This window comes from Diabrotica virgifera, chromosome 4, assembly GCF_917563875.1.
Source record: "Diabrotica virgifera virgifera chromosome 4, PGI_DIABVI_V3a".
Lineage (NCBI taxonomy): Eukaryota > Metazoa > Arthropoda > Insecta > Coleoptera > Chrysomelidae > Diabrotica > Diabrotica virgifera.
In genome coordinates, this window is record NC_065446.1 from 225,161,654 (window position 1) to 225,185,942 (window position 24,289).

Consider the following 24,289-nt stretch of genomic DNA (forward strand, 5'->3'; position numbering starts at 1 on the left):
AGATATACAATAAGTAATACTAAAATATAAAATATGTACTAACTCGATATGTTACTGACTTACTAATCGTGAAATTTTCTTTCTATTGACTTCCTCTTTTAGTATGGGTAACCACATCATACTGCATTATACCGAGAAATTTGCGACACAATTGTTTTCATTTAGCATAATTACAGCCGCTTCTTTGATTTTTCGCTTAATAAAATCATTTTTTGGTAAAATTGTGGCTTATTTCCCATTGAAAATAGTTGATTATCATATCTCTTTTTGTAATTACGTATTTTTTATGGGAAATAAGCCACAATTTTACTAAAAAATGAATTTATTAACGTTTTAATTTTTTTTAATTTTTTATAAAAATGCCACAAGGAAATAGCTTCAGAACAACATCTCTTTTTGTATTATAACTAGAAGATTCATGAAGAAACGAATCTCTTTGATTTTTCATAAGCTACAAAAATGTTTTATATAGTTTTTTTCGTTAGATCGCGATTTTTCGCTACATCATTTTTAAGGTATTCACAAAACAACGTCCGAAAAGGTATCATTTTTCAATGAAAATGGCAAATTTTCAACCACGAATAACTCAAAAAGTATTGAGTTTTCAAAAAAAATTATAGAACAGTTTTTGCTTAGAATTATGTTCTCTTCCGTGAGTAGAGTATGTACCACTTCCGTGGTAATTTTGACCAAAAATTTGCACTCCCAAGATTAGGAGCGTTTTTTGAGCTAGTCCCTACTTACAGTGAAAATATCAAGTCAATTGATGCAGTAGGATGGAAGTCTGAGGCAAATACCCTCACTGACTGCACTATATCTATGATCCTTTTTTAAAAATTGGTGTCCTAATTATTGTAAACCTAGTTCTTTTTAATATCATCTACTTCTCCTTATAATAACAAGGATATAAAACAAAGGACATATAATACAAGATGGATTGGTCGAAAGAAACTTTCATGGTTGCGTAATATTTGACAATGGTGTGGTTCCACGGTGAAGAATTATTTCACGCAGCAGCAGTGTCAGGAACTTGTAAACATGATGACAGCCAACGTCTGAATACGGACCTAAAGAAGAAGAAGTTCTTTTTAACTCTCTTCAAAATAGTTGAAATATGTATACATATTTCAGTTTTCTATTCATCATATTATTTCTCTTCCAAGAACAACCTTTAATCTTCTATGTAGTATATTCTGATGGTAACATTATCAGCAAATAGTCCATAATATACAGGGTGAGGCAGATAACTGGCCTATTAGAAATATCTCGAGAACTAAAGGAAACAGAATTATGAAAATTGGAATGAAGGGGTTTTGAAGGATGATCTATTAAATGAAAATATTTTCATCTCTTTGCAACTTCCGGTTATACCGGAAGTTGCTTATAACTTCGTTTTTTTTTAAATTGAACATCCTGTATATTTTTACATTTTTGGATTCTCCTTGATGTCTTCTTTCTTAAAATATGAGGTTTTGTAATGTTAAACAGGGTAGTTTAAAAGATAATTACGTTTTTTTTCTTAATTTCCTAGCAACATTCACACCCTGTAAAATTGTAGTAGTTTGACATCAAAAACTCTATTTATGTTCAAATGATTTTTAATATAGTCTACTATTGTTAAAAATTGTTAGTATAGCTAAATGTTGAATTGTACTATACGGGGTTGGTCGAAACTCGGAAAGAGTATTTTCTGAGTTTTCTTAAATGGAACACCCTATATTTTATTATTGTAATGAAATGATATTTTATGCTACTTTTTTATTTCTTAAACATTCCCTATACCTAACTGCTTTAATTTGTGAGTTATTGGTGATTCAAGCCAAACATTAATTTCAACAAAAAATACGTGAAATTTTATTAGGTTGGCCGTGAAAATATTCAATCACAAATAATTTTTCGGAAATAAATACATATTGATCTAGACTGATCTTTAAAATTGTCAATAGTGGTTGAGCTATCAAAATACCTACGTAGTTAACATTCTTGGCGCGATTAACAATTAAGCACAAATTAAAGCATTTAGGTATAGGGAATGCTTAAGAAATAAAAAAGTACCATAAAATGTCTTTCCATTATAATACTAAAATACAGGGTGTTCCATTTAAGAACATTCAGAAAATCCTCATTCCGAGTTTCGACCAACCCTGTATACTAAAATTTAACATTTAGCTATACTAATAATTTTTAATAATAATAGACTACAGTAAAAATCATTTTGACATAAATAGAGTTTTTGATATCCAACTACTACAATTCTACAGGGTGTGAAACTTGCTACGAAATTAATAAAAAAACGTAATCAGCTTTTAAACTACCCTGTATAACATTACAGAACCGTATATTTTAAGAAAGAAGACATCGAGTAGAATCTAAAAATATACAGGGTGTCCCATTTAAAAAATCGAAGTTTTAAGGAACTTCCCGTATAACCGGAAGTAGCAAATTAATGAAAGTATTTTCATTAAATAGATCACCCTTCAAAACCCCTTTATTCCAATTTTCATGATTCTGTTGTCTCTAGTTCTCTAAATATTTCTAATAGGCCAGTTATCTGCCTCACCCTATATACAGTCCTTGGCCATATTATTATGACCACCTATGAATTTTTACAAAAATCAACTATTTTACTAGGTAAGTTTTGTTTAAAATATTATTTTTAAATTTAGTTTTGTTATGCAATGTTAATGTTATGCATTAACTATAATATATTTAATAATAAACAACAATAAAATATTTGAAAATATTACATATGTATTTTTTTTAATATTTTGTTGAACTTCTGACCTTAATCAGATGGAAAATATTTGGGAGATTTTAAAACGAGAAATTTCCGATGAAAAGGTCACTAGTGAAAATGTTTTGATTAAAGAACTAATATTTCATTGAAACCACAATGAAAAATTAAAGCAAAATAAAATTTAAGTGCATTCAAAGTATGCCAAGATGGGTACTAGCGGTAATCAAAGTTAGAGGGGGCTCAGCAAAATATTTAAAAAACGCAAATATGTGATATTTTCAAATGGTTTATGGCTGTCTATTATTAAATGTATTATATTTGATAATAAACACCAATAAAACATTTTTAAAAATATCACATATTTTTATTTTTTCAATATTTTGTTGAGCCCCCTTTAACTTTGATTAGCGCTTGTATCCGTCTTGACATACTCTGAATGCAGCTAATTTTTTTTGCTTTAATTTGTCATTGTGGTTTCAATGATATATTCGTTCTTTAATCAGTGAACTTTTCATCGGAAAATACTCGTTTTAAAAGCTCCCAAATATTTTCCATCTGATTAAGGTCAGAAGTTCAACAGAATATTAAAAAGTATATAATTATGTAATATTTTCAAATATTTTATTGGTGTTTATTATTAGATATAATATAGTTATTTACATTAAGAGGAAACAGTAGCGATCAACAGTTAGCAAAAACGCGTTCCAAGATTGCGGCTGTAATTTTGAATATTTTTTCGAGATATTTGGCACACGTATTCGTAATATAATAAAGAATGGCGGTACAGAGCCCAATTTGAAAAATATATTAATATGTGGAAATTACTCTGTAATTAAATACAATATTAAAAAAACGAGCCTGTACCGCCATTAAGAAGAACAAAAAAATACACTTTTTTCAATTAAACTTTTTTATCCGATGCCTAGATTTTGTGTCATTTTGGAACTACTAAAATTTTTTATTTCATTCCGCCATTCTTTATTATATTACGAATACGTGTGCCAAATATCTCGAAAAAATATTCAAAATTATTACAGCCGCAATCTTGGAACACGTTTTCGCTACCTGTTGATCGCTACTGTTTCCTCTTAACATTACATCACAAAATTTAATTTAAAAATCATATTTGAAACAAAACGTACCCAGTGGAATAGTTGATTTTTGTAAAAATTCATAGGTGGTCATAATAATATGGCCAGGGACTGTAGGCCACACTAAAGTTAAAAAACAAAGACGTATGTAAAAACAACAATTTTATTATACATTTACATAAAATTTCATCTTATCACAAAATCTTTTTAGATTACAACAGATTTCTTTGTTAAAAACCATCTTTCCATTTCTTCAGAATATCGGCTGCTTTCTGTAAATTTTCGTCTTTCTGCAACAAAGAAAGACTCTCATTAAATAACAGTTTATAAGGATCATAAGAACAACTATACAAGGAACATAAGTATTAGAACATGTATCTTCTACCTACATAAACCACAACTATACAGTGCTAGTCAAAAGTCCGTATCCGCCTCGTATCTTTTGAACGGTTATACCTATAATAGTGAAATTTGGAGAGAGGAAATAAACGGACGTAAGCTTCTTAACTGGTCCTGACAGATGACGTAATAGTGACAGATGACTTTACAGCGCCACTAAGACAGATAATTTTAAATGGGACCTTATGGCAAGGGATACCTCGTTTGAAAGGTATTGAAAATAACTATTAAGTCATACTAATTTTGTTTGAGTTTAAGCTAATTTTGATGAATAAATAAAATAAATATAAAATTGTAGTTTCGCATTTAATTAATAAAAATTCAAAATTCCGCCTATGATTACTTGTCAAAAAGGTTGACATTGAGGTAAAAACTGCTAGAGAATTGAAAAACGTCAACTTTTGACAAAAAAACCATAGGCGGACATTTTAATTTTTATTAATTCAATGCGAAACTGCAATATTATATTTATTTAATATATTATATATATATAGTCTTTTGAGTCCCTTTTACTTTTCAGTGTCGGGACTGGCACATCCTTTCACGTGTGTACAAATGTTGACCATTGTTTCTTATTGTATGCTAATCGGCTTGCTTCTGCTATTGTTTTCCCCTTCCTTTGGATGATTTTAGCGACTACTGTATCCCAATCTTCTCTAGAGGTTTTCCTCTACTTCTTTTCTTTTGTATCCTGGCTTCCCATATTTTCTTCACCGGTATGTTGTCTTTCATTCTTTTCATGTGTCCCCACCAACTTAGTTGTTTTTCTTCAATATACTCAAGTACAGATTTCGTCTTAAAATCTGTGCGTATATCTGTGCTTCTTATTCTGTCTCTCATTGTCACTCCTCTAACTCTTCGTAAATACTTCATTTCTAGGGCTTGTATCTTGCTTTTTAGTTTTCTAGTTAGTATCCATGATTCACAGCCGTATGTAAGCACTGGTCTATATATGGTGTTAAATACAGTTAGTTTGGTTTTTCTTGTGATTTCCTTTTTGTTTAAGAAGCTATTTTTTATTGCATGAAATAGTTTTGATGTTTTACTTATCCTCTCTTCAACATCTTTGTCCTGCCTTCCATTATTTTCGATTGTAACGCCCAAGTATTGGAAATGGTTTACTTGTTCTATTGCTTCCTCATTAATTTTCATATTTATTACGACTGGTTCTTGCGATATTACCATGGTCTTCGTCTTATGTGTATTTATCTTCATACCCTGTTTACATAATGCGTGATTCCATGCTTGCAGGTTATTTTGCAGGTCTTCTTCTTTTTCTGAGATAACTACTACATCATCTGCGAACGCACATTCCGAAATGGTTACGCTATGGAGATTCCTGTACCCTACATGCAATTTCTTTAGTTGTGGTGTGCACTCTATCATGATTTCGTCCATAAAGATGTTGAAGAGGGTTGGGCTCATGACACCTCCTTGCCTTAGTCCTTCAGTTGTTTCGAATTCTGTTGATTTAATGTTTTTATGTATTATGTAGTTCCTGTTTCTCTTATAAAGACTTTTGATGATTTCAACTAGTTTATCGTCAACCCCTCTTCTTATCAAGCTGTCCCACACAGTTTGTCGTTTCACCCTGTCGAATGCCTTTTCCAGGTCTATGAAGGCCATATATGCTTTCTTTTTAGACAGTAACGTTTTTTCAATTATTTGTTTTACCGTGAAAATATGGTCTTGTACTCCTCGTCCCTTTCTAAAGCCACTCTGTGCTTCATTTAAAGTAGTTTCTGTAATGTTTCTCAGCTTTTTTTCTAGTACTGTTTCATAGACTTTGAGAGAAGAACATAACAGTGTAATTCCTCGATAGTTGTTACAATCTTTGTGGTCTCCTTTCTTATATATCGGTACTATTACTCCTATCTCCCAGTCCTTCGGTATTGTTTCTTTTTTGCTTGCTTCTTTGAATATTTCAGCTAATTGTTTTACGCCTTTCATTCCCATGTACTTCAGCATTTCCGGTGGTATATGGTCGTGTCCAGGTGCCTTTCCGTTTTTAAGTTTGCCTATTGCTTCTATTGTATCTTCGATTGTTATCTCGATGCTTGTTCTCTGTTCTTCACTACCTGTCGCGTTACTGTTTTCTTTATTCCTATCCTCTTTTGTGGTAGTTAATAATTCTTGGAAGTGTTGTCGCCATCTTTCAATCTGTGATTATTTTTCCTTCCATGTTTTTAATTCTCATATCCTTACTAGGTTTGTCTGTTCTCAGAGATTTTAATGTTCTATAAAAAAGTTTTTGATTTTCTTTGCTATTGTGTTCCACCTGTTGTCCAAATTGATGCCAACTCTTTTCCTTTTCTGTTTTTATCATATCTCTTACTGCAGTTCTTGCCTCTTTGTATTTGTTGTAATTGTTTACTGTTTTGTTTCCTAAATAAGTATTCCAAAGTTTTTTCTTAGTTTTCACTTGTTGTTTTATTTCGGCAGTCCACCAGTTTGTTTGTTTCACCTTGTCATTCCTTTTACTAATGCCACATACTTTTTTCGCCGCTTCCAGTAATATATTTTTAAATGATTGCCATTTTTGTTCTAGGTTGTTACTATCATTTGCATTTTCCAGAGCTGCTATTTCTAAATCAACCATTTCTTTGTATCTTAGGGCAATCTCTTTGTTTCTGAGCTTGTAAGTTCTGATTGATTCGTATTCAATTTTTCTTTTGTTTTCTTTTGTATGTTCCTGGGGTTTTTTGTTTTTATTCTTTATTCTAGCTTCCAATAAATAATGGTCACTACTTATTTCTGGTCCTCTTCTGACTCTAACGTCTTGAATTACCTTTCGATTGTCGCGTTCTACTAGTATGTAATCAATTATTGACTTTTCTGATTCTCTTGGTCCTTGCCTAGTAAATTTATGTATGTCTTTGTGTTGGTAGTGTTTGTTACTATTAAATTATTTAGTACGCAGAATTCTATTAACCGTTTTCCATTATCATTTCTCACTTCTTCACCGTACCTTCCAATTACATCCGTTACTCTCTCATCTTTGATTCCTACTCTTCCGTTGAAGTCTCCAATGACGTAAATCCGCCCTTTACTGTTTTCTATTGCTATATTTAGGTCTGTCCAGAATTTTTCTTTGATTTCTTTTTTCTCATTTTCATCGGGTCCATATGCCGTAATTATTGTCTGTGGCTCTCCTTGTTCATCTTTCATCTCAAGAGCGACTATTCTTTCTGACCAGCCTTTCCAGTCCTGTATATTTATTACTTTTTCTTATTTTATATATTTATTTAATTTATTCACCAAAATCAACTTACACCCAAACAAAATTAGTACGACTAAATAGGTATTTTGAATACCTTTCAAACTAGGTATCTCTTGCCATAAGGTCCCATTTAAAATTATCGGTCACAGTGGCTCTGTAACTATTACGTCATGTGTCATGACTAGTTAAGAAGCTTACGTCCGTTTTTTTCCTCCCTCCAAATTTCACTATTATAGGTATAACCGTTCAAAAGATACGAGGGGGGTACGGACTTTTGACTAGCACTGTATATACATTCGAAAGTACATGAGGACAAAATAATCAATCGACTACATACTCACGAACAAAAACATCCATCAATAATGGAGGATGTGAAATCCCTAGAGCCGCAGTAAATTGTGAAACCAATCACAACCCTGCGATGGCAACAAAGGCCCACTGAAAAAATTGCTTCCAAGAAAATACGAGAGTCTGATAACATTGAAATGGTATGGACAAGAGTAAGTCACTTTACTAGGAGCAACACAGGAAGCACTCTAAAGATGGCCCCTTAGAAAAAGAGGAAAACGAAATACAAAGCCTTATGTACACAATATGTTAAAATATTAGTTGAAGAGAAACGAAAATCATATCTATAATTCAGATGAAATACTTCAGGGGTCGTCCATTAATCAAGTGATATTTTTTGTCATTTTTAACCCCCTTCCTTCCCCTTAATGATACATGGTGAGGTTTAAGACTCCCCACCACCCTATATCACGTATATTTTTTAAACTAAAAAGGGTAGTTCCCTAGGTTGGCTGTTTACCATATAGTTAAAAAACTGTAACATGAAGTAAAAACCACTTCTATGTAATTGGTATATTTATTAAAATTTCCAATGGATTGAAAAAATGTGTCCAACTCAGAACGTTTTCGGACCTATCAGTCCATCATCAGTGAATTCAAATACTTGCTAAATAGCCCCAGAACCAAACAATGGTTGAAATTATAATTCAATCTACATTATGTTGTAGTAATATTGAACGGGCTAAACGCCGATGTTAAAAGATATAACCTCCGGGAACATGGTGAAACTCTATCTTAGGCTAACGTTGACTACCAAATGTGAACACTTTGACTACCAAGTGTGAACACTTGGTAGTCAAAGTGTTCACATTTGGTAGTCAACGTTAGCCTAAGATGGTTGATTCTTGGTAGAGTTTCACCATGTTCCCGGAGGTTATATCTTTTAACATCGGCATTTAGCCTGATCAATATTACTACAACATAATGTAGATTACATTATAATTTCAACCATTGTTTGGTTCTGGGGCTATTTAGCCAGTATTTGAATTCACTGATGATGGACTGATAGGTCCGAAAACGTTCTGAATTGGACACATTTTTTCAATCCATTTTGATTTTTAACATTTTTAATAAATATACCAATTACATTTTACTTCATGTTACAGTTTTTTAAGTATATTTTTTAGTATCTGAAAAACTTTTTTTTTAATATTAAAATTAAAGGCTATCTGCCTTACTAATAAAACACTCGTATTCTAAGGTTATTCAGTATTTATATCTAGAATGTACTGAAAAAAATATATATACACGTAAAGCCGCTGTTCGGTTGAGTATCGCGTTTACAAAAAAAAATAAATACACGTGATATATTACTACACCCCGCCTCTCCCCTTGTGACATTTGAAAATCTGAAAGCGAGGAAAAAATAAATGAGTACATGCAATACACAAGAATCACATCGGAAGAGAGAATAGGAACAATATTTTCTGAGTGAAAAGAATTTCGACAACGAATCAAGTAATCTGTTAACCGAGGTACACAGTACCAAACGGCGCCGCCAGGAAAATATGCCAATAATGCGCCGCAGATTACTTATATGAAACGTGTCATTTTGTACTCTAATACAGAGTATGGTATGACAAAAAGAAAATAATTTTACTGGCGGCGCGGCGCCGTTTGGTACTGTGTACCTCGGTTAACAGATTACTTGATTCGTTGTCGAAATTCTTTTCACTCATTTCATCGTTCCCCGTTAGAGGACAGTCTAACCATATTCCGGTACAAGTATTTTAATATTTGCACCATCTTCTCGTTTCGTTATGGTCCAGTTCAGTCTTCTTGCGAAGCCTCTTTGAAAAGGAATGGATTCCGAAACATCAGGTGTCAGAGGATGGCAAGAGACTCGAATTGAATCAAAACGAAACAATTATTTTCTTTTTTGACAATATTTTCTGCTCTGGCCGATATCAACACACCAGGGTTTGATAGAATACATCCAGAGTTCCTTATAAGGTGTAAACAACGCACAAATTGCTTACCAAATTATATTCAAGCTATTATTACCAGTAATCGTTACTTTACTTACCTTTAAGAAACAATATCTAATAAACTGTTCACCAAGATTTTTATGATCTGGTCCATAAAACGCTGATGGTGGAATTCCCTGTAAACCAATGTTCTTTGTCATCCACTTGGTGGCTCGATAGTCCTTTTGTGGATCACTTTCTGAATTCATGTCAATTTTTGATTCTAAAAGGAAAAATATTTTAAGCCTGAAATTATCCAATAACAGTAATATGCAACAAAAATTATATTTAAAGTTTTAGCTTTCAGATTGTAAGATCAGTACTGTAAAAGCAAATATGTATTTACATCTTATCTGCTTATTTGATCAAGAATCGTTTTCAACACAAAATATATGTAGGGGAGCATTGAATGCTAAATTTGCAGTTACTAAAGCGTTATGGGAATCTATTGGGTTGTGAAGATTAGGTCCTAAAACCAAAATAAAGTTATTTTCCATTTTAGTGGGAATTTTCCATTTTTTAATGTAATTGTCCATTTAAAAAAATCTTTTTTCCGATTATAACGCCATCTATCCATAATTCGAAAAAATGTCTCGAATAAAAGTTGCTTATTTTTACCTAAGGAATTCAAATCTGCAATAAAAATATAGGGGTTTCTATTTAAGATTTTAAAACAATCCCCCACCCCACCTCCGTGGGAGTCGTGTTTGGTGTCATTCGATAGATTTTTGAAAAACATTGAAGTTGTATTTTTCAGTTTTTCGATCTGATTTTCATGTTGCGAAATATCGCGGGTTTCCTATTAAAGTTACTCATCCGTGGGGGTGGGGTTGTATTAGTATCATTCAATAGATTTTTAAAAAATATTTGAACACGTTTTTTTTTCAGCTTTTCGATTTGATGTTAATTTCGCGAAATATTCATTTTTTTGTGAAACTCTGTGACTCACCCATTTCCTTACGCCCCGCTAAATCGTCAGATTTTTTAAATACAGGGTGTCCCCGAAAATAGTGCGTTTCTGTAAGGTATGGATATAATACACAATTTAGAACAAACAAGTCCTATAACATTTTTTTCTAAAGCTAACCGTTTCCAAGAAAAAAATTACATTGTTCTCCATATAAGTGAATTTTTATTTTCATAAATTTGAATGACATGGCAACGTAGCCTAGAAGAACTTGCTGTGACTGTGGAAATTTCCTAATAATCCCTTGTTTATTTACTTTGAGGTGTGATTTTTGGAGTTGTTGACATCGTAGGTACCTACCTGCAAAATAATGGATATGGGTTTGGTTGATATTTACATTATTTTACCTACCAGATGCAACTGACCTACAAACCTACTTTTTTAATCTTTAGATTTTTGAGTTGCGCGTTGTTGCCAGACTTCAATTTGCATATCAAAATGTATTTTCGTTTTTGGTCAAACGGATCAATTTAGAAAAAAATGTTATAAGACTTTTTTGCTCTACATTGTGCCTTCTACCTATACCTTTAAGGATCGCACTATTTTCGGGGACACCCTGTATACCCTGTTCTTGATGTTCTCTTATCTTGTCTTAATCTGACGTTTTTGAGTTTTTAAAGATAGTTTGTTTTTAAGCACTGCCCCCAACACATGCCCCTGTATTAAGAGTCCATATATGGTAGGTAGGGGTACATTTACAGGGCACAAGGTTTCTCCGCATGTGATTTTTTGACGCGTTCAAGTAATTGCAAAAATCCCCGCTTGGGCTCCCCTACCAACACAAGATAGTAATAAAATATGAACACAAGGTATCTTTGAAACAAAAAAGACGTTTCATGAAACTTTGTATGCAATTACAATGAACAAAGCGTATCTAATGTAATATTTTTTGTTACTAGCCTACTTTTGGTTTCACTGGAAATACCCTCAAGTTATTTAATTTAAATGGGACACCCGGTATATCTTTAAATATTAAAAACAAATTTGTTATTCCTAATTTTAATATACAGTGGAACCCCGTTAACTCGGATTAATTGGGACCGCGGCCGATCCGGGTTATCGGAAATCCGGGTTAGCTGGAGAAAATGGTAAAAATTAATAAAATATGTGCTTACAGATAAACTCCGTTATAATTGTCACACAGACACCGGTAAACCACGTTCGCATTCCACACAAAACCACATACAAAGCGTCGTCAAATGTCTCATTCTTAGCTTTATTAGCTTTGCACCGATTGTCCAAACTGTCTTTTGTTATCATTTTGAAAAAAAATTCTTCGATTTTAGTTCTATTTTTCTTCCAATCCGATACTGTAGATGTACCGACACCATAATTTAATGCTGCAAGATTCACCTTTATCAATTCTACTTAATGCTTCTAGTTTCTTTTCCATTGTCACTACAACATTTTTACGTTTTGTTGCCCTTATAGACAAAAGACACGCAAACACGAAATCTGAATAATTTTTAATACACACAATACCGTCTCTGATGTTATGTTATTTAATAACAATGCTAAGACCATTGTTAAAAAAAGAATTTTAATAGTCTTTTCTAAACAATGCTAAGAAAGTTTCAAATAAATAAAGAATAATACAGGTGCCTGTTTTCGATAACACCACAATGAATGTGGTGTGCCATGATGAGTCATTTTTACTATGGTATATGTAGTTCAATCCGGTTCCATTATCTCTCAAATATTATATTACATAGAGTTGGTACAAAATCGTGAACTCGTGAACCTTGAAAATGCGTATGTATAACCGAAATAAAATGAAGCAAAAAACATACGACTATTTTATTTGCTGCGAATTGCGCGACAGGGTCCCATCTGCACCTTGATATTTTCAGTAATGTCGGATTCAATCGTTTCGTTCGTATAATGACGTCACCAAATGAATGAATTAGGTTCACGAGATTCTGTAACAGCAATACATTTTTATTGTTGAAATGTTTTTCTGATAAAAATCAGTCCGGGTTAGCCGGAGTTCCGGGTTATCGGGGGCCGACTTATCGAGGTTCCACTGTACCAAGTTTTTAGACCGGTGCCGGTATTTAGATTTACTAAATAACCACCTCAATAACCATATTATTTCTGCACTTCAAGAGAACGGCCAGTTATAACAAAATTTTTGGTTTCAACAAGATGAAGCGCTTTCAAATCGATGGATTGGACGTACAGGATTCATAGAGTTCCCTGATTTTTATCCGGACATTAATCCGTTAAGATTTTCTTCTTTGGGGTTATCTAAAATCAGGTGTGAATTATCTTCAGGGCCACAAGAAACTAAGGATATCTAAGAAGAAGAATTCTAGGCTCACTATAAAGACGGTAAAGCTCAAAATTATATCGTCTACACCATAATCCGTTTTCCTGCATAGTACAGCCGATATGTGAAACAATTGTGCATTTAATAATAGAAGTATATAATTTGGATCACATATACTACACATATAAAGGTTCAAATTTAGATATGAGGCCATCTCAGATTTTGCCTTTTACAAAAATGAAGGGAATTCAAAATGGCGACTATACATATGTGACTAATAGCACGATAAATTTTGAACGCGAGGTCAGATTTTAACCAAATTTGGTATGTAGATTCTTTTCTTGATGAGTAAGATCGAGGTCTTGAACCGGAACAATCGGTTTATAGGGGAGTGCATTTAGATTTTCACTTCGGAAAAAATCAAACAAGATAAAACTTTTTGTAATTTCATTAAAAAATATTTAATAAACAACATATCAAAAAGTTCTACTCGAGAAGTGGGTGCTTCATTTTTTATTAAACAAATGAACAGCGAAGTTAGATGTTTTTTTAAATAACTCAGAGAATATAATTTTTAGAAAAAAACTGACTTGACCATTGAAAAATTCAGAAAATTTTACAAAAAAAACCTTATATAAAGATTTTTCTAAAATTAAACCTCTAGCTTCTGTAATTTTTTATTTATAACGCCAAAGTCACCCTTCTCACACACATTGGCGCACTGGAAACTAGCGTTGGAAGAAGTGCACGATTGAGTTTTTTAAATGTAATTCTTTAACTAATGGATCAAAAGAAATTTTACAAATTGGACATGAAAGAAGATGAAATAAGCTTTCTTATGGTTGTAACAAAAAGAAATAAAATATATGGACATAAGTAACTTGTGGGGGGAAAATGAGCCTTACATGAATTTTGTTTAAAAATGATTTAAAAATGTGTAACTAATACAATTTTACTTATAAAACTCTCAAATTTGCACAACTTACCTCTCAATCATCTTACTAAACGATGTTTTATTTAAAAAAAAATCTCAAAAATTTAATTCAAATAATACGCTGTCTCAAAAAATATAATTTTTGAAAACTTCGTAGTTTTACAGAATTCCCACCACTTTAAGACGGTATTACTCAAGTTTGAATAAATCTAATACAATTTTTTTTATATTTTTTTAAAGCCTAGGATGTAATATTTAAAAAACACTGAATTATTTTAGTTTAAAAATGAAATGAACAATTTCTTTTTGAGAATACTAAGAAAGATAACAAAAATGTAATATAAAAACCGAAAAGTACCAGCTGAAAAAATGTATATACAGAGTGATCAAAACTTTTTTCTGTAAAACTTACCTAAAATATATTTAATAATAAGCTTCAACAATAACAAATGTTCAACAAAAAAATTTTTTTTAGCTCTTATACAGTATGTCTGCGTAACTTGGAACCTGTTGATAACTTTTTTAATATCAGTTTTACGAAAAAAAGTTATTCTTTATAAAATACTCTGCATCATATATAACATAAGATGCAACCATCAAATATCAAATTTTGTTAATTTTGTACGAGGTATGTCAAAAAATATGAATTTCACTCAAGAAGTACCTTTATATTTCACAATATCGAAAATTTTTATAAAGAAAAGTTATTTGTAATTAAAAACTATGTTCCAATATGTAATTATATCCTTCTAATCGAAGATTTTGTTTTCTTTTTTAATATTGTTTCAAATTAATTATACCCAACATCATTAAATTTTCACTTATTATTTAATAATAATAATAATAATAATGACTTTATTGCTTTTTTTCAAAAAAAATACAAACTAGACAAACAGTAATAATTATAATAAAGCAAAAGGCGACGTTCGCTCTTAGATGATGTTCCTAGAAACACCAGCTAAGAAGCGCTCTTCCACGTAACCGCAATACAAATAATTACTATTCTAGTGTAACCTAAAGACCTTATTTACATGCTAAAATAAATTTATCGTATATGATAATAACACTAATTATCTATTTTTATTGAATAAATTTTTATTGAATAAACTTTGCAATCATTTAAACAAATGTAGCCAAATTTACTGGTTTATAATCTAAATTTTAATTTTATGCTATTATTAAATAGAGACTTTTTTACGTTGGATTTAAATTGAGAGATGGGTAAAGTTTTGAAATTTTCAGGGATCATATTGTACAGATTGGCAATATTGTAAGAGAAGCAAGATCGAAATAACGAGGTTTTATGTTTCGGTATATTAAGTTTATTTTTGAATCTGACATTAATATTATGTACTTCTGACCTTTTTTTAACTTTTTTATATAAATAATAGGGCTTTTTGGTTAGCATTATTTTATGAAATAATACTGATCCGTGAAGAATACGCCTGTTACTAACATTTAACCATCCTAGATCTGCAAGATGCTTAGAAGTTGGATTTCGACGTCTGATACCACAAATGAAACGGACACACATATTTTGAATTCGTTGCAAACGATTCTGATCTAGTTGTGTTAATGCTGGTCCATATATTACATCACAGTAATTAAACTGTGAAAGCACTAGACTATTGCAGAGCATAATTTTAGTGGTTCTATTAAACATTTGTCTATGTGAGAATAAAAGTTTTAAATTACAAAATGCTTTCTGAATTATTGATGAAATATGATTAGAGAACGTTAGGGAGTCATCTAATATGAGTCCCAGGTTTTTTTCACAATTAGATAGAATTAAATTTTCGTTATTGATTTTTAAATGTATTTTATTATTTACTCGATTTTTCTCTATTCTACGTCCAAACAGCATGGCTTTGGATTTTGAGGGATTTATGCCTAAGCAGAATTTGTTTGAAATGTCTGAAATAGATTTTAGTTCTTTATTAATTTTAGAACAAGCATTTTCAACTTCTGATTCTTTAAACTCTAAGTACAATTGTGTGTCATCTGCATAATAGTGAGATTTCATATAATTTAAATAACTTGAGAACTGGGAGGTGTATATCGAAAACAACAAAGGTCCCAATATAGAACCTTGCGGAACTCCTCGTGATAGGTATATTTTATTTGACGACTTTTTATTTAAAAACACGCTTTGAGATCTTTGATCTAAATATGACTTCAACATTTTTTGCGCTTGTTTACTAAAAGACATAAAATTACATAGTGAGAGAAGTAGAGGGTGGTTAATTTTATCAAATGCCTTCGAGTAATCTAATAAAACTAGTATGCACAGGTTGTTGGAGTCAATATAAGAGTAAATGTCATCTAAAACTTTAAGAAGTGCGGTAGTGCAGCTATATCCAGGACGGAAACCTGACTGATGTTCTGGTAGGAGGTGAAATTTGGTAATGTGTTGCCTAATTTGTTCATCCATCACTTTTTCTAGGATTTTAGAAAAGGTACATAGAATGCTTATGGGACGCAGCTCATTGTAGTCAACAGGACTATCAGTTTTTGGAAGAGGTATGACTTTCGACTCTTTCCAAACAGAAGGGAAAATAGATTTTTGTAGACAAAAATTAAATATGTGAGTAATAAATGGTAAAATGTAGGGGCAACAATAAAGAATCATAGTGATATTAATGTTATCATGTCCAGAAGCGTTTGATTTTATTGAAAGTATTTTTTCATATACCTTTAACTCATCAATTACTGTAAAACTAAAATTATCAACACCAGGAATTTTAGAAGAAGAATAGTGGTTTAAAACGTCAGCATCAGGAATGTCGTGACCACCAATACCATGAACGAAATAATTATTTATAGAATCCGGATCTTGCAAATGATCAGGAATAAATGACGACGATTTTTTATTACTAATGATGTTATGCTTCTTCATTTCTTTCCACATATTTTTTATTTTTTCCTCGCCGTAACTGAAATTCAAAATACGCCTTCTTTTCGCGTTTAATTGCATGATTAACTTCATTACGAATTGATTTGTAAAAATTCCAATGATTCTCATTTTTTGATTTTTTAAATTTTAATAATGCTTTATCCCTTAATTTCATCATATACCTTAATGTGTCTGTTAACCATGGAGCCTTTTGTCTTGTAATTTTAATTTGACGAAGAGGTGCATGAATTTGAAATAAATTTAGAATAGTGGAATTTAATACGTTGATTTTACTTTCAATATCATTTAGTAGATAAATTTGTTGAAGGTCGGAAGCTGCTAGATCTCGATGAAAATAATGCGGTTCAAAATTTCTAAAGTCACGAAAAGTGAATTCAAAAGGTTTAAATTTTTTTATACCCGATGATCCAAAGTAACAAGATGGCATGGAGTGATCTGATACTAAAGGACACTTAGTAACTTTTACATTACTGATTTTTAAAGCTTCCGTACATAATATAATATCGAGTAGTTTTGGACCTCTTGTTGGTTGGTCAACAACTTGAGTAAGGCTGTAAGTGTCAAAAATTGACTGTAGAGTTCTACATTGTAGGCTACTCGGTTTTAAAAAATTAATATTAAGATCCCCAGCAAAAACAATATAGTCATACGATGGCGATAATGTACCTAAACATAAGTCAAGATCGTTAGCGAAATCGTGATAAGAAAAATCATTAGGCCTGTAAAGTGAACCCAAAGCGTAAGTTTTATTATTATAACAAAACGAGATCCATAACTGTTCGGAAGTAATATTGTCCAGATTAGTAATAGGTTTAGGCTTTAAACTATTTTTAATATATACAGCAGTACCTCCACCTATTCTCAAAGATCTATCCCGTCTGAAAATTTTGTATCCCGGTAAATCGACTACTCTATTTACAATATTTGGTTTTAGCCAGGACTCCGATACTGTAATTAAGTCAAATTTATTAAACACAGCATCTTTAAAAGCAATAAAGTTAGCCAAGATAGATCTTGCATTTATATGACAAACAGATAATGGCTCATTCATTTTATTAAATAAGTACAAAATCTATCAAAATATATTCAAACTAAATAATACCCAAATTTAAGCGTGTTGAAAAAACGTATTATGAAAATAAAAAAGAGAAAAAAAAATTTACAGATATACTAAGCTGAAAAGAATTGAAAATAAATGTACAATTTTAAAATATTGTTTTTTTTTAGTTAATGTTGTCTATATAAGCATTCATATAATTTTTAGTTGTTATATTGACGCATAGTTACAAATATTGATATGAACGACATAAAACTCATTTAATTATAAAAATAAATAAATTCCCTAATCACCAGAATACAAAAAAAGAAAAATAAATTAGTATAATCTAGCATAAAAATCTAAGAAACAAAATTAGAGTTCATTCCACCAAAAAGAAATAAAGGAGCCTTTATTTTCTAGCGTTCGCAGTTTGTTTCTGGTTTCTCGTTTTAGGGCTGTAGTTAATTTTTCCTCGCTTCCGTTTCTTGAACACTGGCTTCTCACTCTGTTGGATCGAAGTGCCGGCCTCAGTATGTTTATGAACAGTAATATTTTGGTTGGATTTAGTGCTACATGTATCGCTTTCATCTGAAGACGGCGAGCCTACTTGTTGTTCTAGGTCTTCCAAATCATCTACTGTGTATATCTGGTCCTCTATTTCTAATTTATAACCTCTTATCTTAGCTCGCAGGTTCTGTTCTCTGGCTAACTTTAAATGTTTTGAGAGTTTTTTTTGTATTACCCGGTCCTCAACGGATGCATCATTTACTATTGATATACCTGTTCCTTTTAATTTTACAATATTTTTATACAGATCTTGCTTTCTTAAAAAGGAGACAAACTCGAGAAATACAGGAGACTTTTGAGGATCTCTTTGTGTTTGATAGACGTTGTTGATGTCTTCTGCTTTGAGATTTATCTCTAAAAGGGAATTTAATTTTGCAAGAACTTCTGACAGTAAATTATTCTTATCTGTGATTTTGAAGCCAAATATAACCACATTATTTTTTCTTATCTTTCTATCTAGAAAGCAAACTTTATTTTCAAGTTCAATTACTTTTTTATTTTGTTCTATTATTTGCGAAATGTTGTCCAGACTAGCTGCAATTTCATTTTTAATTTCAAGTGTTTGTTTACTAGTAACTTCTTTAATCGCGTTATGTATGAGATTGGTCAGGTCTGAAACGGTAAGTTGAGATATATTTGTAGCTTCGTTAATAACGTCTACCATTATTTACCGCAGTGATTCGTCTATTAATTTTGGTGGAATTGATGTCTAGCAAGAATATTCGACAAAAAGTGACTTCAGCTACTTTACTGGATTTTAGTCTTTATTCGCTTCTATTTAAGGATTTTCTGCAATTTAGGTGTATTTATCTAATATTTTTAACTCACTTTTTAGATGAAGATGTCCGTGCACTTTTGTGGATTAGTTGTTGAAGAACTCACTTGTTTTTATCATTTTTGTACCACTTAAATTTACTAAATAGCAGGAGCGATTTTATACACGTGTATACACCAGCATTTACACACGTGTATACCAATAATTTATGATAACTGATGTATTATTAATTTTATGAAGAGAGTTATTCGTCATAAATAGCTGTGCATGGTCTAACACTTAATATGCAAATATAAAATATTATATTTTATCAATATTATACGAGGTATGTTAAAAAATTATATTTCGCGCCATAAATATGTACCTTTATAGTTCACAATATTTCGATTAGAAGAGTGTTATTGCATATTGACACATCGTTTTTAATTCTGAACAACTTTCCATAATAACAATTTTCAGTATTATGAAAAATATAGGTATTTTACTCCTAACTGAAATTTTTATTTATCGACATATCTTGTACAAAATTGATAAAAATTGATATTTTTTGATTGCATTTAAAGTTTTAGAATATGCAGAGCTTTTTACTAAGAATAACTTTTTTATTTATGATCCCATTGCAACAATTTTTTGACTATTGAAGAGATAGATTTTGAATAATTTGTTCTTTCTTTCTAGTACATTTTAATTTTTAATATTATTCTGAAAATTATTTGTTTATCTTTTTTTTTTAAATGAAGTTCCATATTTGTTTGATTGGATTCTACTTGTTTTTCATTTAAATATCCGTCATTTTGGATCCGCCATTTTGAAATTTAAATTTTTAATCTTTAATTCAGATTCAACAACCTATTAAAAATAAAGACAATAAATATTTTAAAAAAATGTTCTTTTTTATGTTCTTTTTAGAAAATCCACATTTTGGATCCACATTTTGGATCCACCATTTTATAGTTTATAATGTTAACATTTAAGTTAGGTTTATAAAAGCTCTCAAAAATAAATATATGTAGAAATAAATACATTTTGTAAAGAAATTATGATTTTACAACTATTTTTTAAGTTATTCGCCATTTTGGATATGCCATTTTATAATTTAAATTATCAAAATATGATTCAGGTTCAGCAACCTCTCAAAAATATCCACATATATGTAAACAAACACGTTTTATAAAAAAAATTCGGATTTTCCAACTGCTTTTTAAGGATTTTTAGAAAAAAATCTGCCATTTTGAATCCGCCATTTTGAATTTGCAAATTTTAATGTCAGATTCGGGTTCAGCATAATCAAAACTAAAATAAAAACATTTTTTATCAAAATAAAATGTTGAATTCACCCATATTCTTAACATTATTTATACAAAAAAAAATTGTTACTGATTAAACAATTAATAAACAATTAGCGGCGAAATTTGTGAGTAGAACTTTTTACTTTAACATATTTATAAACTAACAAAAAAAGTTTTAGAAAAATATAACCTTGTTTGATTTTTTCCGAAACATTGTATCTTTTCGTTCTAATTGCACTCCCCTATTACCAGAAGTTGTGTTTTTACTGTTTTTTTTATATAAAAATATGTTGTTTCTTTTTCAATTATTTCACCCTGCATATATAAATTTTTCAAAAAGGTAATACCGCCATTGAAAAGAGTGTAAAAATATTTTTTAGGACATATGTTAATTACCATTTAATAAATGTATAACTATGTTCACATGTACATATGGGCGGCAAATTCATTTTGAATGCCTGCCATTTTTGTAAAAGACAAACTCTGAGATGGCCTTATATTTAAATTTCAATCTTTGTATGTGTAGTATGTGTGATCCAAATTATATGCTTCTACCATTAAATGCACAATAATTCTTATATTATTATTTGCACGAATCTGCCGCACATTAAGTACCTACATGTGAAGATACGTTATGCATTTATTAAATGGTAACTAATACAACTAAAGAGTTATATTTCCTAAAAAATATTTTTATGCTCTTTTCAATGCCGGTTTTACCTTTTTGAAAAATTAATATACATAGGGTGAAAGAATTGAAAAAATAAACAACATATTTTTACAAAAAAAATCTGGAAAAACAACTTCTGGTAAACCGATTCTTCCGGTTCAAGAGCTCGATCTTACACATAAAAAAAAGAACCTATATACCAAATTTGGTTGAAATCGGACTTTTCGTTCAAAAGTTATCGTGCTATTAGTCACATATGTATAGTCGCCATTTTGAATGCCCACCTTTTTTGTAAAAGGCAAAATCTGAGATGGCCTCATATCTAAATTTGAATCTTTGTATGTGTAGTATATGTGGTCCAAATTATATGCTTCTACCATTAAATGCACTATAATTCTTATAATATTTGCACGAATCTGCCGCACATAGGTACATGTGAAGATAAGTTATGCATTTATTACACGGTAATTAATATAACTAAAAAGTTCAAAATATTTCCTAAAAAATATTTTTACGCTCTTTTCAATGCCGGTATTACCTTTTTAAAAAATTAATATATACAGGGTGAAATAATTGAACAAAAACAACATATTTTTACATAAAACATCAAGAAAAACAACTTCTGGTAAACCGATTCTTCCGGTTCAGGAGCTCGATCTTATACATCAAAAAAAGAACCCATATACCAAATTTGGTTGAAGTCGGACTTTTCGTTTAAAAGTTATCATGCTATTAGTCACATATGTATAGTCGCCATTTTGGATGCCCGACAGTTTTGTAAAAGGTAAAATCTGAGATGCTCATATCTAATTTTGGACCTTTATATGTGTAGTATATGTGGTCCAAATTATATGCTTCTATCATTAAGTGCACAATACTTATAATATTTGCACGAATCTGCCGCACTAGCACGCATTTATACGTGAGTGGTAATTCACCATACACCACAATAGGTTTTCACCTCTGAACTCGTGATCAACAATCCATCCTTCTTGTGCAGATGGTACGTAATTATAATAACTGAAAATTGTAACTGTGGCTGTGAAAGCATTCAATTCTCATTTTACCATACCATGTAGTTTACAAAAAATATGATTTATACCTAATGGCGTCCAATCAGCTAACATAAAATATCCACCTTCTGGAATAACAGGTTTCATTCCTGCATCCTGCAAGAATTTTGCCATGTAGTCTCTTTTACATTCAATTTCTTTGGGTAGCTGCATGAAGAAACATTCATCAGTTCCGAAACGTTCCATTTCTAATTCAAATCCTATGGCACAAGCCTCCTGTAATGCAATAAAACCATTATACGAGGCAAATGAGATTACTAATGCAATTAAGGAGATGAATAGACTATTAAATAACAAGCATGATGTCAAATTCTGATGATTTTGGGCGTTTATGTATTGTTCATGCATTATGTGTTTATGTATTAAACGTTTATGTATTGTGTGTTGTATATGTATTATGTATAATTGTAGATGATGTGTCTCTGGATTTCTACTAATCCTCCGCTATTGTTGGTATATTCGTGTTGCTGACTTCTACTTTTAGTAAATGCAGCCAGAGCCTGCTACAATGTTTTTCATTAAGTAAGATGAGAGCAGCGTCTTTAATTTTTATAAATAAAACGGGATAATACCCGAAGGTTGGCTGTATACCATCTAGTTAAATAAAATTTGACTTAAAGTAAAACACTCCTTGGTGTAGTTGGTATATTTTAAACAAAATTTAAAAAAAAATTAAAAACCCAAAAGGATTACGTTCAGAACGTTCTCGGACTTATCAGTCCATCATCAGTGAACTCCCTGTCCTTGCTAAATAGCCACAATGCCAAACACTGGTTAAGTTGTATGTTTCAACTACACAGTAAAAATAGTAAAAGAATTTGGCCTAAATTGGATGCCAATGGATTACTTCCAGCAACATGATGCTCTACTGTATTACATTAAGAGATTTTTTATGTGATTAGGTCTTCATTGAACCACGTTTAGTCTGTCAATCTTGATTGAACATACAACTTAACCAGTGTTTGGCACTGTGGCTATTTAGCAAGAACAGGGAGTTCACTGATGATGAACTGATAAGTCCGAAAACGTTCTGAACGTAATCCTTTTGGATTTTCAAATTTTTTTTAATTATTATTAAAATATACCAACTACACCATGGAGTGTTTTACTTCAAGTAAAATTTTCTTTAATTTTTCTTTTTTATGAAAGTTTCTTTCATGACTATTGGTGCATGTTTCTATTGTAATCTGTGCTCATTGTCTCATATACGCAGACTGCAAACTTTTGATCGGCCGATAGTTTGGTCGGCTTCTTAATCAGTACAGAGAGGTATGCAGATGCGCACATTACACCGATTCAGTCTCGTGCGCCAAAAAATTTGATGGGCTTCCCGATTGCATTCAAACTAAAAAGTCGGCCGACGGTTTAATCAGTATTGGCTAACTAGGAGTTGCGCACACACGACAATTGTTTATCGGCCGATAGTTCAATTCTCTCCTAGTTTTGGTGTCCAATACTTGTGCCGTGCGAATAGTTTACGAATATTTTTCGAAAAAATGGCTGGTTTTTCTCCTGCAACTAAGTACTCGGTTTTTTGTACAATAATTGTGAGGCCCTCTTGGTGTACTCTGCTTCCAGTTTGCTATGGATACAGTCTATATCACTCTCGTCTTCAGCTAGAGTGGCTTCTTCTTCTTTACGTGCCATCTCCACGACGGAGGTTGGCAATCATCATGGCTATTCTGATCTTAGATGCTGCTGCTCTGAATAGTTCGGTTGATGTGCATCCGTACCATTCCGTCAAGTTAGGCAACCATGAGATTCTTCTTCTTCCTACACTTCTCTTGCTCTGGATTTTCCCCTGTATAATTAATTGAAGTATGTTGTATCTCTAATTACGCATAACATGCCCCAGGTATTGCAGCTTTCGTGTCTTGATGGTTTCCAATATTTCCAGTCTTTTGTTGACTCTTCTCATGACTTCGCTGTTTGTTACATGCTCGGTCCATGATATCTTCCGGATTCTTCTATACACCCACAGTTCAAATGCTTCCAACTTGCATTTATAACACCTTGCCAGCCTAATTCTC

At 31.4% G+C, this 24,289-nt stretch overlaps 1 protein-coding gene across 3 annotated transcripts in view; it reads right to left on the reverse strand.

Moving 5' to 3' along the window:
• Positions 1-3,977: 3,977 nt before the first annotated feature.
• The window catches only part of LOC114329352 (kynurenine aminotransferase), a 45,054-nt gene continuing 24,742 nt past the window's right edge, over positions 3,978-24,289 (reverse strand). For all 3 annotated transcript variants that reach the window (XM_028278414.2, XM_028278415.2, XM_028278416.2), the window contains exons 7-9: positions 22,289-22,475; positions 9,822-9,985; positions 3,978-4,118 (exon numbers count right to left, since the gene is read on the reverse strand). In XM_028278414.2, coding sequence (XP_028134215.2) covers positions 4,059-4,118; positions 9,822-9,985; positions 22,289-22,475 — 411 coding nt within the window. In that variant the 3' untranslated portion in view covers positions 3,978-4,058. The remainder of the gene's footprint in view (positions 4,119-9,821; positions 9,986-22,288; positions 22,476-24,289) is intronic.